We start from the raw sequence: 14,777 nt of genomic DNA, 5'->3' as shown, positions 1-14,777 counted from the left end.
ATTTATTATATAAAAATAAATATTAAAAAAAAAAAAAAAAAAGTGAAAATAATAAAATACAATAATCTACTTAAAAAAAAAAAAAAAAAAAAGTATCTTAAATATATAATCAAATATCCTAATAATAATTTTATGTACGAGATATAGGTCACCGGTAAGGAATGCAGCGACTTTCCATATACGGACGGACGGATGATGCACTGTGACTGAACTTTGGACTTGATAGTGTTAATTGTAATCGCGATTATATTTTAAAGTCTATTTTTATTTATTTTTTAATGTGTTATGTTCTTTATGTGCACAGGTACAAGAATATTTTACTCTACGTTATGGTGGTAAGTGACTAATGGAAACTATTATATCATTGTATGAGGAATTAAAGAAAATTAGAGTATATTTAATTAAATTAGGAGCCAGTCGAAGAACGGAAAAAGTGTTAGTAAACAAATTAAATGAGATTAATGCAATCTATGAGAAATATGAGACGTGGCTGATAGGTTTTGAAGAAAAACTTAAGAGAAAATATTATAGTTCGGATGATATTATATTAATCAAAAATTATTGTAGTCGATTTTTAGAGTTACATGAAAATATTTTAGTGTTGTGTAATAGTGATAAGCCGAAGTCATCGTTCAACATGAATTCTTTTGATTTAAAAACGGCGTTAAATCTTTTACCTATTATGACAAATGAGGAGTCGAATACAAAACAGTTGATTGATAACATTGAATATTATAATACTTTATTGAAAGAAGATACATGTAAACAAAATTTAATTAATTTCGTATTAAAAAGTAGGCTTTCTCCTGAAGCTAAGTTAAAATTAAAATCAAAATATGAATCAGTTAATGAGTTAATTATTGATATGAGAAATGTATTATTGTGTAAGAAAGCTGCAACGGCAATACAAAATAAATTACAAAAAATTAGACAAAATGACTTGTCAATTGCTGACTATGGTAAAGAAATAACGGAACTATTTGTTGATTTAACGATAACGCAAGCTGACGGGAATGATCAATGCTATAAAATATTAAAACCTATTAATGAAAAAATGGCTGTTAAGCAATTTGCTGACGGCTTGCGTAATCGTCGACTTAGTACGATTATTTCTGCCAGGAATTATAGTTCACTTAAAGATGCTGTACAGGCAGCCCAAGATGAAGAAGTATCAATTCCTTCAACATCTGGAGAAATCATGGGTATGTACAAGAAACCATACCATAATAAATATTTCAACAATGGTTCAAATTATTATAGAAGCTGGCGTGGAGGACGTTGCCGCTATCCTGTACATAGAGGAAGAGCTCGAGGACAGCAAGCAGCTCATCTAGCTTCTCGAGGACAAGGGTCACGAGGTCAGTACACGCGAGGAAGTAGCGGAGGTCCACAGCAGAGAGGTAAATTTTTTAATTCAACTAGAGGAAATCAAGGGATGCGTAATAATCGTAATATTCATTTAATGCATGATAATGATAATAATAATTTCGAAAAATTTGAAGAGTCAGAACTTTCTTTGAATCAGTTTTTTCGTGAGGAATAGTGAAAAATTTATTTTAGCCAGTGATAGTAATTGTTATATTTCTTTACTTTCATCATCATGTAATAATTATAACAAAAAATATTTTTTAGTAGATTCTGGAGCATCAATATCGGCATGTACGTATAAACATGCTATAGAATGTAACATTCCAATCCATAAGGAGAATGTAACAATCAACGGTTTAGGTGGAAGTGTACAAGCAATAGGATACTTATTTTTACCATTAACTTTTAATAATGAAACATTCAATCATAAGTTTTTTGTTTTTCAAAATTTACCAATTAAAGGAAGTGGAATTTTAGGCCGTGATTTTTTAAATAGATGCAAAGCTCAATTAGACTTCAGTAAAAATACTTTGACATTATTTATTAATTCGAAAATTACTTTACCTTTAATAAATACATGTAATGTTATTTTTGAGATCCCAGCTAGAAGCGAGTCAATACATTTTATACATACGGACATTAATGAAGATTGTGTCATATTATCTCAAGAAATAAAACATGGTATATTTTTAGCAAGTTCCATATGTTCACCAAAAGATGGATTGATTCCTGTTAGAATACTTAATGTTACTGAAAATGATGTTCAACTCACAGAAATAAATCCAAAAATTGATAAAGTTAGTAACTATAATATTTGTGAATTTGAAAAGTCAACGACCGATTCAAATAGAGTGAAAAAACTTTTCTCATTAATGAAATTACAACATTTAAATATTGAGGAACAAAAAACTATTGAGAACATTTGCGCTAAATATTCAGATATATTTTACCTCCCTGGTGATAAATTAAGTACTACTGATGTATACACACATACTATTTCTGTCAAACCTAATACAAATCCAATCTTTTCAAAACAATATCGTTTGCCATACTCTCAAAAGGACGAAATTAAACGCCAAATTGATAAAATGTTAGAGGAAGGGATAATTGAACCTAGCAAGAGCGATTGGTCTAGTCCAATACTGTTAGTACCTAAAAAATCAGATTCAACAGGAGACAAAAAATGGAGGCTTGTCGTAGATTATAGGAAATTGAATAATCAGATTGAAGACGATAAATTCCCACTACCAGATATTACTGAAATTCTGGACTCGTTGTCAGGTAGCATTTATTTCACACATTTAGACTTGCATCAAGGATACTATAATGTTAATTTAGATGAAAACAGTAGAAAATTTACAGCTTTCCATTCAGGACAGTATCAGATGACACGTATGCCAATGGGACTTAAAACTAGCCCAAGTTCATTTTCCAGAATGATTACATTGGCAATGGCTGGTCTAAATTATGAAAAATGTCTAATTTATTTAGATGACTTAATTGTTTTTGGCCGTAATTTAACAATTCATAATAAAAATTTACAAGATGTTTTTGAAAGATTACGTCAGGTCAATTTAAAATTGAACCCAGTAAAATGCGATTTTCTTAAAAAAGAAATTTTGTATTTAGGTCATGTGATTTCTAATGAAGGTATAATGCCGGATCCTGCAAAAATATCTGCAGTACAAAATTATCCAGTTCCTACAAATTCAGACGAAGTAAAAAGATTTGTAGCTTTCACGAATTACTATAGAAAATTCATACCAAAATTTGCAGAAATCGCATATCCTTTAAATAAATTAACTAGAAAAGGCGTACCATTTGAATGGAATACCGAAAGTCAAAACTCTTTTGAAAAACTAAAAGAACTACTAATAAGCCCACCTGTGTTACAGTATCCCGATTTTTCGGAACAAAATAAATTTATAGTACAAACTGATGCTTCAAATAATGCTATAGGAGCAATTTTATCAAACAAAAATGGACGACCAATAGCTTATGCTAGTAGGAGCTTAAATAAAGGTGAAAAGAATTATCCAGTGATAGAAAAAGAATTGCTAGCAATAGTATGGGCTGTGAAGTATTTTCGTCCATATTTATATGGACGCCCATTTAAAATACTGACAGACCATAAACCACTAGTATACTTGTTCAATATGAGAGATCCTTCGAGTAGGCTCATGAAATTTAGAATCATATTAGAGGAATATAATTTTGAAGTAGAATATGTTAAAGGTTCTGAAAATGCAGCTGCAGATGCATTGTCTAGAATCACATTAAATGATTTAAAAGAAATGCACGAAAGTGTTATTAATGTTATGACAAGAGCGGGCGCAAGAAAATTAAATAAACTAGATTCATCGGTAGATATGGATGCTTTAGACTTGAGGCCTGATCAACCAAAGGTCGTAAGTACCCATATAAGACCGAAAGAATCAGTAGAATTAAAACTTATTGATATTAAGGGACTAAAACAATTTAAAAAAGAGGGAATTATCACAAAAGAAAATAAAATATTATGCTATATTGAAAGTAAAAGAACAATTTATGTGAAATTTCTAGATTCTCAATCACAAATGACGCGAGGCGAATTTGTGAGAGATTTAGATAATTTTTGTAATTTATTAAAGTTAGAAGAAATATACATATTAAAGAGTAAAGATAATGAAATTTTTATAGAAAAATTATTAGATAAAATAAAAAACGATAAGAATAGGTCCGGACCGCGTATATGTATTTTAAGTAATGTAAAAAGAATTGAGAATAAACATGATAGAAAAATAATTTTAAATGATTTTCATCTCTTGCCTAGCAGTGGCCATGCTGGTATGAGAAGAATGTCAAACAACATAAAGAAATATTATTTCTGGCCTGGTATTGATAAAGATGTTAGAGAATTTGTAAAACGTTGCGACAGTTGTCAACGTCAAAAACATTCAATACCAAAGAAAGAACCAATGGAAATTACTAGTACAGCGCATACTGCATTTGAAAAAGTATTCTTAGATCTTGTTGGTCCTTTGGAAAGAGATAATGATAATTATTCTTATATACTAACGTGTCAATGCGAACTGACAAAATATGTAGAAGGTTATCCCTTAATTTCCAAAAAAGCTGATGAAGTAGCAAGATCGTTTGTTAATAATTTTATTCTCAGGTATGGTGTGCCAAAATGTATAGCTACAGATAGAGGGAAGGAGTTTTTATCAGAAATTTTTCAAGAGGTATGTAAATTATTAAATATTAAACAACTCAACTCAACAGCCCACCATCACGAGTCCATAGGAGCTCTGGAAGTCACTCACAAACATTTGAATGCGTTTCTACGTATTCAAACAGAGAATCACCCGGAGATGTGGAGTAAGTGGATTCCTTTTTGGTGTTTCTCTTACAATACAGGAGTTCATACTGAAACAGATTTCACCCCGTACGAGTTGGTGTTTGGTAAGAAATGTTCTCTCCCTAGTAATCTGACAAATGATGTAGAACCTCTTTATAATTATGAGAGCTATCCACATGAATTGAAATACCGTTTGCAACTTTCTCAAAAAGAGGCTAGAAATAATTTGTTAAGAAGTAAGATAAATAGAAAGTATGTGTATGACAAAAATATTAATCCTGTAAGCTATAAGGAAAATGATTTAATTTTAGTAAAAAATAATACACCTAGTAATAAATTAGATAATATATATTTAGGCCCTTATAAAGTTATTAAGGACATACCACCAAACGTAGAGATAATAAATAAGTATGGTAAAATAGACATTGTACATAAAAACCGTACAAAACCTTATTATAAAACGTAAAAAATAGATTATATTTTATCAATTTGACTGTAAAAAAAAAATATATTATATAAAGTCATTTTTTTTTTCAATAAGTGCGGTGATGTGAGGTTAGACTAAGTACCTATTTAATCTTCTATTATGTTAATCTTTGTACCACCTATATAATTGTGTTATTCCTTCAAATATAGTAGTATTATTCGAGCATTCACTCGTTTCATTTACCTGACTACGTCACACCCTTATAAAAGATATCCGCGGAAGACCAGCGTCGCGGCTCGCACTGTGACATTTGCTGAGCGAAAACCTTTTTGCTACATTTTTGGATGTAAATTGTTGTATTTTTAATTTGTATTTTGTACCAAATAAACAATGTGTGTTGTTGAAATGTCCCTTAGTAATAAATAAAAAATGTGAAGTGATGGTGATGCTAAAGAGGGCTCACGACACATACCTCGTGTAGCCATCCCATCTCCGAATGGTCGCTCTTATTATGTTAATCTGCACATCTCCTGGTTGAAATTTATATTATGTGAGGCCTGTGGCATAGTATCTGTGAAACGCGTTGGAAGATTTCAGTCATTCTTGGTCATCCTCTTTCTTTAGATCTTACCTTCTATTTTTGGAGCATAATTTAATAGACCCGATGATTTTTATTAGAAGCTGTTCATGAAAATGCATATCCACATTTGCAATTTAAGAGTATTTCGTTACAATTACATGAAACCAGTCGGTAAAGTTTATTAACAAAACCTTTTCACGCTTCGCTAGTTGCCTGCGTATTCACAGATATATGTCTTATAACTATGAGAATATAGTCTACAATCCCCTGAGCTTCACCAGTATTTGTGACAGCTCATTGCATAAACGTAACTACATAGTATCATAAAAATTTTGAGTTCAATGAACTCTATCAGTTTCATTGGCATAGTTATTATTTGCTACCGCTTAGAGGTCACTTACAGAATTCTAATTTTTTCATGAAATCGGCGGAAATTCTTACGGACCACAGGACTTTCTTATAATTAATTTTGTGTCTTCTCATTTGCTTTTTTTAAGCTGTTAATTCAAAACTCAAGGTCTATGAAACTTGCAAATTATTGGCAATTTTATTAACCTATACAGCTCATATATTTGCAACGACACTGCTGCAATTTTATTGTGCAACATCACGAAAGCAATCTTCATCATCAGAATTATATCAGAATTTCTAGAATTCCAAGATCCGCGCTCTAATATTTTTCTTACTACTTTGTCCAGTCAAAATGTCAATAATATTATCGTATACAATTTCAATGGGTCTTAGGTATACATACATACATATAATCACGTTTATATCCCTTGCGGGGTAGACAGAGCCAACAGTCGTGAAAAGACTGATAGGCCACGTTCAGCTGTTTGGCTTTATGATGGAATTGAGATTCTAATAGTGACAGGTTGCTAGCCCATCTCTATCTCAATTTTATGTATAGCTTACATAGATCGTTTGTTAATCAATCATTGTTACTTGTTAAGAATTTTAGAAGACAACTTATGTAGCTGATATAAATATGATTTTATTATTAAATTCAAGTGCTTAATCAATCATTGTTCATTAATAGAAGTGATTAAGGTCGGTGGCATAATGAATAGTAATAATACTAAAAAATCTTCTTCAATTAAAATTGTAATTTATGGAAATCAATGATCGCTGGCACAAGTTCTTGTCAAATGATTGTCTGAGATGGCTTTTTTACTAAGTTAGTAGTTAGTAATTAAATTTGTGATTTGTATAGCGATATCTATATATATAAAACTCTTCCGTTACTGAGTGACTGACTGACAGACAACGCACAGTCGAAACTACTGGTCGTAGACAGCTGAAATTTGGAATGTAAGTTCCTTGGGATATGTAGGGGAGCACTAAGAACCCCCAAGGGGGGGAAAAGGGGTAAAAACGTTTCTATGAAAAATCTTATTCCTTGGGTTTATAAACTTGAAACTTGGCATGAACACGTACATAGGCAAGTAAATATGTTTGACATTATAAGTTTTTTCAAACTACCCTCCAATCGTGATTTAGGGGGTGCGATTGGGTGACTGATTTATTAACGCACAGCCGAAACCGCTCGGTATAGGAGTCTGAGATTTTGAACAGAGGATCCTTTAGTAACATAAGTGAGCACTAAGAAGGGATTTTTGAAATGTCAACCCCCAAGGGGGGGAAACGGGATAAACTGAGCCGGGGCTGCGGGAAAGTTCTAACGAGATACCGTGGCCCCGGAACTGAAGGGCAACTGAAGGAACGAGGTGGGTTTTAGTCAGTAAAAGTCTGACACTCCCTTCCGTTCCACCCAGAGCGGGAGAGGTCATTTGATGATTTCCCATCCTTAAAAAAAAAGACTTTGTATGACAACTTTCAGTCGTCTCTTTAACATACATAATAACATACATAATTATGTACATAATACATGCATAACATTAATAACATCACGCCTTTAAATCCCTATTTTGTGTTAACACTACCCATACAAACAGCTAAAAGGAAACAAGTGAAGAGACGAAATTTGTCCGCATCCATTTTCACCTAAATTCTTAACGTTAATGAGATTTACTTTTTATTATCAGGTCAACCTAATAGCCTCACATGTACGTATAACTTCGTAAGAATTTAACTCCTAACCGTTGAGGAGTTGTACCTTCCATCATCAGCTCATTCACATGGGATGATGACTATCAGACGCAAATACTTAAACAGATCTATGAAATTGTCAAAAACGTAATTGCCTGTAAATTTGAGGTTTGCCCTTGATTTCCCTGGAATACCATCATCCGATCCTGACTAGGTAACAACGGGACCAACTTGAAAGTATACTCTACCGAACAAAAAAAGAATCACGTAAATCGGTCCATAAATCTCGGCGTAATCGGTATGCATAAATAAAACACCCGAATTTTATTTTCTATTAACTATCACGTTGTTGTCTCGATGCTCGATAGATGGCTACCTACCTACATTCCAAATTTCAGCTGTCTACGACCAATAGTTTCGACTGTGCGTTGTCTGTCAGTCAGTCACTCAGTAACGGAAGAGTTTTATATATATAGATTACACGTGGGCGAAGCCGCGGGCGGAAAGCTAGTAAATGTATAATAGTATAGTTAGCGGTATGTCGGTGGTAATGTCAGCCATCTTTGCCTCTTGTACATTCAACAGCAGAGAAACATGACCCCTTGTTAAAAGAAAACAAAATCATAGGTCACGTTTCTCCGCCGTTGCCTCTACATTCAAATAAAGTACTGAAACAATTTATTTACATACATACATACATACATATGATCACGTCTATATCCCTTACGGGGTAGACAGAGCCAACAGTCTTGAAAAGACTGAATGGCCACGTTCAGCTATTTGGCTTAATGATAGAACCGAGATTCAAATAGTGACAGGTTGCTAGCCCATCGCCTAAAAGAGGAATCCTAAGTTTATAAGCCTATCCCTTAGTCGCCTTTTACGACATCCATGGGAAAGAGATGGAGTGGTCCTATTCTTTTTTGTAATAGTGCCGGGAACCACACGTTTATTTATAGTGCTGAAACAACTGATTTCTTCTTCCTCTTGGCAATTTGAAGCAGCAGTCATGCTATCTATTATGTAAAGAACAATAGCTAAACAAATACCAGTTTTTTCCAACTTCCTTACTATCAAACCGATCTCCTAAATAGCTACTTTTGCAGACTATATCCGGTTGTAAATTAAGATGCTATTATTAAAGAACTTTATTTCAATCATGAAATGATTTAAGTTAGTAAAGTATTTTTGGTTTGTTAAATTTTTTGCGTTACCTCTCTCAAAGCCATTTCGAATCTTGTACCACCGCCGGGCAATCTCTTAGAGCCGCCTGATTTTAGACATCGGGTCGGAGTAATATGCCGAACCCACCCCAAAAAGTTCAATATAATCCTACACACCTCTTTGTATTCGTTTTAATATTTGGCGAGGCCTGCCTGCCTGAACTGTATTCCTCCTTCATACATACATAATAACGCTTCTTTTCTAGAGGAATAGGCAGAGACAAAAGCTACTTCCCATTATCCATGCAAACCTTGTTTTGTTTTATCTAATTACATTTATTATTCTTTTGTTGCAAGCACGTAGGGTTAGAGTACTCTTGAAAATCTTTACCTGACCTACCCTCATTTGTCGTCAGGCATCACAGTGGGCCTGACCGTGATCCCCCAGGCCATCGCGTACGCCGGCGTGGCGGGGCTGCCTCCGCAGTATGGATTATATTCCTCCTTCATGGCCTGCTTTGTCTACACAGTCTTCGGGTCCGTAAAGGTATTTTGTTTATTTCAAAATCTATTTTTAAGTAGAAACTTTGACGTCAGGTCAAGAGTACCCGAAACCGCCGAGCTTGCATGATGAGTGTTATGAATGGGGATGAAGCGAAGGAAGTATACAGAGATCGTGGCAAGTGGAAAGATGTAGTCTCTGCCTACTCCTCCGGGAAAAAGGCGTGATTTTATGTATGTATGTAAGTGCTATGTCTACAAATTAAAACGTGAAAGTGACATAAGCAATATTTTTATCAATTTTGCTGTGTGGTTCCTGCCACTTTAAAACAGTCCATTCTTTTATATAGATGTCGTAAAAGGCCATTAGTATGAGAAAATTCAGTCAAGAACGACTTCCAAATGTGTTTATGTAAAAACATTTTCTTTTATATTATGATGGGTCATATTATTTTCTTGTTCTTCCCGCAGGACTCAGCCATAGGGCCTACTGCCATAGCGGCGATCCTCACGAGGGAAAACCTTCACGGCCTGGGACCAGAGTTCGCCGTGCTGTTGGCCTTCCTCTCCGGCTGCGTCGAGCTCATCATGGGCATCTTACAATTAGGTATTCTCCTCCTCCTTTTCCTTTTTCTCCATTTTTCTTTTCCTCTTGTAATTAGTGTATGTTTTACCTGTCTCTGTAAGTAAATACATATTTATTGTTTTTATCCTGTTCCCGTGAGAATTTCGGGAAATACTCTTTAAGCGCGCCCCTAAATCACATGATGTCATGGAACCTACCTACATGCCAAAATTGAAATCTCTAGACCCAACGGTTTATATATAAAAGAGTTTCCTTTTTCATATACTGACATAACATCAATTCAGACCATTTATCATCAAGTTTCAACGAATTAGTGAAATGTTATGACAAATTTCGTAATACCTCCATTGTATTGATCCGTTGGAAGTAGGTAAAACAATGACGCACAGACAATTTGCGAAGAAACGGAGGAATTACGGCACATCAATGGCGTGACGCGAACCTCGTAAGGACGGCTGCAAAATAATTGACGATTAAACGCGGAAAATTGTGTTCAGTCACAAGTCTTCCAGCATCTTAGCTGATGCTGTTCCGAAGGGGGTTAATAGACTATGAATTAATTTATTTTAAAACTTGTTCCAAATTATATTTATGCAGATCATACTTAGTTCCGTAAAATTATCTTTATTTTTATTATTTAAAACCAAAGCTATTCTTGCCTTACTTATTCCGGAATTCTAATACATAACTAGCTGTTACCCGCGACTTTGTTCGCCGTTAAACTTCTAGTAAAACTTCATAAAAATGCAATGTCCAACTAAGAAAAATACTTACGTGATATTGAAATTTAGGCTTTTGTAATTAAGTACTCTTTTAATTTAAAATAGTTTTTGCAATGATAAATACCTACTATACTTTTATATGTACTTACTAGCTGTGCCTGCGACTTCGTCCACGTTGAATAGTTATTTTGGGCATCATTAAAGCCCTCAAGGATGCTCCTTCCCCGATTTTTTTCACATTTTCCATTATTTCTTCGCTCCTAATAGTTGCAGCTAGACGTTATATAACCTAAAGCCTTCCTCGATAAACGGTCTATTCAACACAAAAATAATCTTTCAAATTGAACCAGTAGTTCTTGAGATTAGCAAACAAATTCAAACAAACAAACAAACTCTTCAGTTTTATAATATTAGTATAGATAAATCTAAGTGCCCATTTAAACTAAAAAATATATTCTAATAACATAAATATGTATCTACAACTTATAAAAGAAAAATAAATGAAAATAAAGTTGAAACGCCTGTACAATACTATCTTGCCGTCTTCGGGTCTTCCCATACTCCCTTAGGGAAGTCGGATCAGATTGGTCAGGGCTTTTGGCCCTCTTCAATGGCATCATCGCTGCCTACGACTGTAGGCAGGTCGATGGGGCGGCCGTGACGGCCTGGGTCTTCACGTCTTCATACACTGAGAGTTCCCATCTGCGGCGGCGTCGTCACTGGTCGACGACTTCTGCCGCAAGGCAGCGAGGGGAGAGTTTCACCCGACGGCCCGGAGGGCGGGCGTGGAGCGGCGCGATGCCGCGCAGGTGGCTGTGTGATGACGCGTCCGCCCTCTCGAATATCTAGGTCTCCAACTTCAGGTCCCTGAGGATCGTCGAGTTCCTCACGTAGCGCGGGGCTCCGACGACTCCTCTGAGACTTTGGTGCTCTTGGGCTCTGAGTCTTCTTCTGTTGGTCTCGGAGCTGAATGCGTACCACGCTGGAGCCGCGTACGTGAGGCAGGATCTGACGTACGTTTGGTAGATCCCGGGCTTCGTCCTCAGAGGGAGGCTGGAGGAGAGAACTGCGTGAAGTCTCCCCCTGGCTGCCTTGGTCATGAAGCTTGCGCTCACCTCCTGCCCCTTTTTATACCCTGCCGCCGCTAGCCGCGTCGAGCGCGGCAACCGTTACGCAAAAATAATCCTTATAGCATGATTCAGTATTTACGCGCTATGGCTTGTTAGGGTTATTTCATGTGTAGCGGGAGCGATGATTCTGCTCGACCGCCACCAAAGGGAAGATCTTCCGCCAAGCTAGGTGTTATGCCTGGGGAACCGCGGCTCTGACGATGTCGTGTCGGAGGTTGTATATATAGCTCCAATCCGTGAAATCTTTGAAATCGCGTCTTAGATTTTTCGCTGCTTTTGGTTGAGCGCGTCAATTTCTTCGCGATGATTGACAGTTGTTGTGTGATTTGAAGTTGCGGCGAGTGACGTAGAGATGTCGCCACAGTACTCCCCCCAAGACCGGAGGTCTGAAGTCTTGATCTTGCTGTGCAATCTGTGCTTCAGTAGCTTGCAAGTGCCAGTTGTCTTCCAGTGAGTCGGAAGTTGCTCGAAGTCCTAGTGAGTCAGGAGTGAGCCGTTGCGTTGCTCGTAGTCTGCGGTGAGTCGAGACAGTAGAGAGCGAAGTCGACTTGTTGGCGCCGGTAGATATCGTGCAGAGCTGCCACGCTGGAGAGAAGAGCGGCCGTCGAAGAGATCCAGGCGTGGGCTGCGGTAGATGCGTCGGTCGCTGAAGTCGATGAGAGTGACTGCGGGTGGAGACAGGACCAGGAAGCTCGGTGAGTCGGCTGCGATACCCAGTTGCTGGCTTGCTGTGAGACTTCTTGCAGAGTGAGGGAGTGATGATGGTAAGGATTGGAGTTGATGAAGAAGAAGGTTGCTTCCAATCACGTCGGGGTCACCAATGTAACGGGAGCGATGATTCGGCTCGACCGCCACCAAAGGGAAGATCTTCCGCCAGGCTAGGTGTTATGCCTCGGGAACCGCGGCTCCGACGATGTCGTGTCGGAGGTTGTATATATAGCTCCAATCCGTGAAATCTTTGAAATCGCGTCTTAGATTCTTCGCTGCTATTGTTTGAGCGCGTCAATTTCTTCGCGATGATTGACAGTTGTTGTGTGATTTGATGTTGCGGCGAGTGGCGTAGAGATGTCGCCACACATGTATAAGTTTGGTGTTTCTATACCGATTTCGATGATTCTTTTTTTTATTGAATAGGTACTTATATTAATTTTTAAGAATTACGAATGAGTGTGAGTGTTATTGGTATTATAAACATCAGGGTAAAGAAATATAATCAGAAATCTCCGAACTGCTAAGCTATTAGGAATTACACGTGTTATTGTGAGTCAACCATAGAAGATAGACTTATGCTGTCTTGGGATATTTTATTAATAATTTTATGTAGAATATTTCCGTAGTACATGGTTTCGCTGTATCTTTAACCATTAAGGGTGCACACGCGACGGAAGCTTAAAAAATCAAGTAATTTCTCCCGTTTTCCCACTATTTCCTTTCACTGCTCTGTTCCTAGTGATTGTAGCGTAATGAAAAGTATACTATAACCTGCTCAGGAGTATGCAGAATAACTGTACCAAGTTTCGTTAAAATCCGTCAAGTAGTTTTTGTTTCTATAAAGAACATACAGACAGACAGACAGACAAAAATTTTACTAATTGCATTTTTGGCATCAGTATCGATCACTAATAACCCCCTGATAGTTATTTTGAAAATATATTCCATGTACAGAATTGACCTCTCTACAGATTTATTATAAGTATAGATAGATATAGATAATCTTTAGTACAACATACATACATATAATCACGTCTCTATCCCTTACGAGTTAGACAGAGCCAATAGACTCACAAAAAGTGACAGGTTGCTAGCCCATCGCCTAAAAGAAGAAACCCAAAATTGTTAGCCTAGCCTTAGTCGCCTTTTACTACATCCATGGAAAAGCGATCCTATTCATAAGTGGCTTAACAGTCTTTTCAAGACTGTTGGCTCTGTCTACCCCAAAGAGGAGATCGATCGTATCGTGATTAAATGTAGTTATGTATAAGTATATGGTATCTAAGTACTTGCAATTAATACTGATAGAATAGAATAGAATAGATTTTTTCAAAATTGGATACAAGGTATCACTTATTGACGTCACATCACTTAAATCTAATTATAACTACTATCTTCCAAAACGCATGTGTAGAAGAAGCGGCGGAACAAACTACACCGATCGTGGGACAGGCTTATTCAGTAATCCGTACGACTTAACTAAATTGCCTTCATCACACAGATGTAATTGGAATAATTAGCGGTCTTCGATCTCCTCGTTCAAGGAAATTAAACGAGGTTCTTTCTAGAAAAAGATGTAATTTGTGTTATGCAATGGACAGACAAACAGTAGTACCTTAGTATACATATAGTTCGCCTTAAACACAAGTTAAATTCTATAGTTATATAATTATGTACAATGTATAATTACATACAATATATAATTATGTACAAAATATAATTTACCAGAACTATAGAGATTTTGATCTCATTCTCTTCACTTGCAAAAAGTAAAAGTCAATTAAGATAAAGTCCAATAATTAAGATTTTTCCTTAAGACGATGTGCTAATTACCTGTTACTATTTGAATCTCAAATCAATAGCTGAACGTGGCCTTTCTACAATTAAAGAGATTACTCTCCCTGTGAAGATTGTTAAAGTCAATCATGACAATGGGTCAATGGGTCAAGGGGTCAAGTCAATCATGAGAATGGGACCACTCCTTCTACATTATCCTTCTATCATTAAGCCAGACAGCTGAATGTTGGCTATCAGTCTTTTCAAAACTGTTGGCTCTGTCCGCCCCGCAAGGGATGTGGACGTGATTATATGTATGTATTTGAATCTCAATTCTATAATTAAGCCCTACAGCTGAACGTTGTCTTTTAGTCTTTTGAAAACTGCTGGCTATGTCTAACCCCTAAGGGATAAAGGCGTGATT

At 36.2% G+C, this 14,777-nt stretch overlaps 2 protein-coding genes across 2 annotated transcripts in view; both read left to right on the top strand.

The window, feature by feature from the left end:
- LOC106142345 (sodium-independent sulfate anion transporter) overlaps window positions 1-14,777 on the top strand; it is a 62,300-nt gene that overhangs the window by 23,786 nt on the left and 23,737 nt on the right. The window contains exons 3-4 of the mRNA XM_060946797.1: window positions 9,344-9,474; window positions 9,900-10,035. Of these exons, the coding sequence (XP_060802780.1) occupies window positions 9,344-9,474; window positions 9,900-10,035 (267 nt within the window). The remainder of the gene's footprint in view (window positions 1-9,343; window positions 9,475-9,899; window positions 10,036-14,777) is intronic.
- Window positions 104-1,543, top strand: LOC132902300 (uncharacterized). Its single transcript, XM_060946798.1, has one exon. It carries the CDS (start codon window positions 347-349, stop codon window positions 1,541-1,543), a length of 1,197 nt encoding a protein of 398 aa, XP_060802781.1. The 5' UTR covers window positions 104-346.

Source organism: Amyelois transitella, chromosome 12, assembly GCF_032362555.1.
Source record: "Amyelois transitella isolate CPQ chromosome 12, ilAmyTran1.1, whole genome shotgun sequence".
Lineage (NCBI taxonomy): Eukaryota > Metazoa > Arthropoda > Insecta > Lepidoptera > Pyralidae > Amyelois > Amyelois transitella.
Note: the sequence above shows the minus strand (reverse complement) of the source record. Positions and strands in the feature narration are given on the sequence as shown.

Excerpts from the sequence above, each read along its gene's own strand:
- LOC132902300 (XM_060946798.1), top strand. The coding sequence starts at position 347 with ATGGAAACTATTATATCATTGTATGAGGAATTAAAGAAAATTAGAGTA.